General features: G+C 39.3%; 1 protein-coding gene across 1 annotated transcript; it reads right to left on the minus strand.

Moving 5' to 3' along the window:
* Window positions 1-291: 291 nt before the first annotated feature.
* LOC112657094 (small nuclear ribonucleoprotein E-like) lies at window positions 292-570 on the minus strand. Its single transcript, XM_035719546.1, has one exon. The coding sequence runs from the start codon at window positions 568-570 to the stop codon at window positions 292-294; it is 279 nt and encodes a 92-aa protein (XP_035575439.1).
* Between the last annotated feature and the right edge of the window lie 269 nt (window positions 571-839).

Consider the following 839-nt stretch of genomic DNA (forward strand, 5'->3'; position numbering starts at 1 on the left):
GGTAGGTATCTCATTGTAGTTTTGATTTCTATTTCCCTGATGTTGAGTGATGTGAGCATTTCCACTAAAACTACAGTTATTTTTAATGACCAGCAGGGAAGGAACAGGCTATTTGAAAGATTTTTTTAAAAAAATAAAAACAATCCCATAGCATTTATTGTCCTCTGGTAATAACATAAAGGTAATCAAAACAATACAAACAAGGGTTTTAGAACTATATTCCGAACAAAGGACATCTAAAAAAAACAAACTACTTGGCCTTCTTAAGAATTTCTCACTTCACTGATCATTCTAGTTGGAGACAATTTGGAGCAGGGTAATATTATCTCCTTTTAGCATGATCCAACCCAGTTGTTTTCTTGACTTTGTTTTAGAATGAAACTCTTTGGCATCATCTAATACAAGGTCCATGTACTCAACAAAACCAATGATACAGCCCTCTATCTGCATGTTTACTTGCTTATAAAGCCACATCTGAATCCGAGATCTATTTTGCCAGTATCTGAAGATGAGGTTGATGGGCTGAACCATCACCTTCTGCACTTTTTGGCCCTGGCCATGGTACGCCATGGTGGAAGCTGACTATTTGAAAGATCTGATGAGGATCCTGCCTCTGTGCTCACAGGAGACCCAAACAACCCCTCCTTAATAGCGAGGCCATTTTCATCACAGTTCTCTGTGACAAACTTTTATTCTAATGCTTTTCTCATAGCCTGTGCTTCCTCCATCAACACATAGTGGGGCAGCAGTGGGAGAGGGGATGGGAAAGTGAGGAGAAATAAAGCAGGTACGATGAGTCTGACAACACCATCAGCTTAGGGTATATCTTAATCACTTAG

This window comes from Canis lupus, chromosome 8, assembly GCF_003254725.2.
Source record: "Canis lupus dingo isolate Sandy chromosome 8, ASM325472v2, whole genome shotgun sequence".
Lineage (NCBI taxonomy): Eukaryota > Metazoa > Chordata > Mammalia > Carnivora > Canidae > Canis > Canis lupus.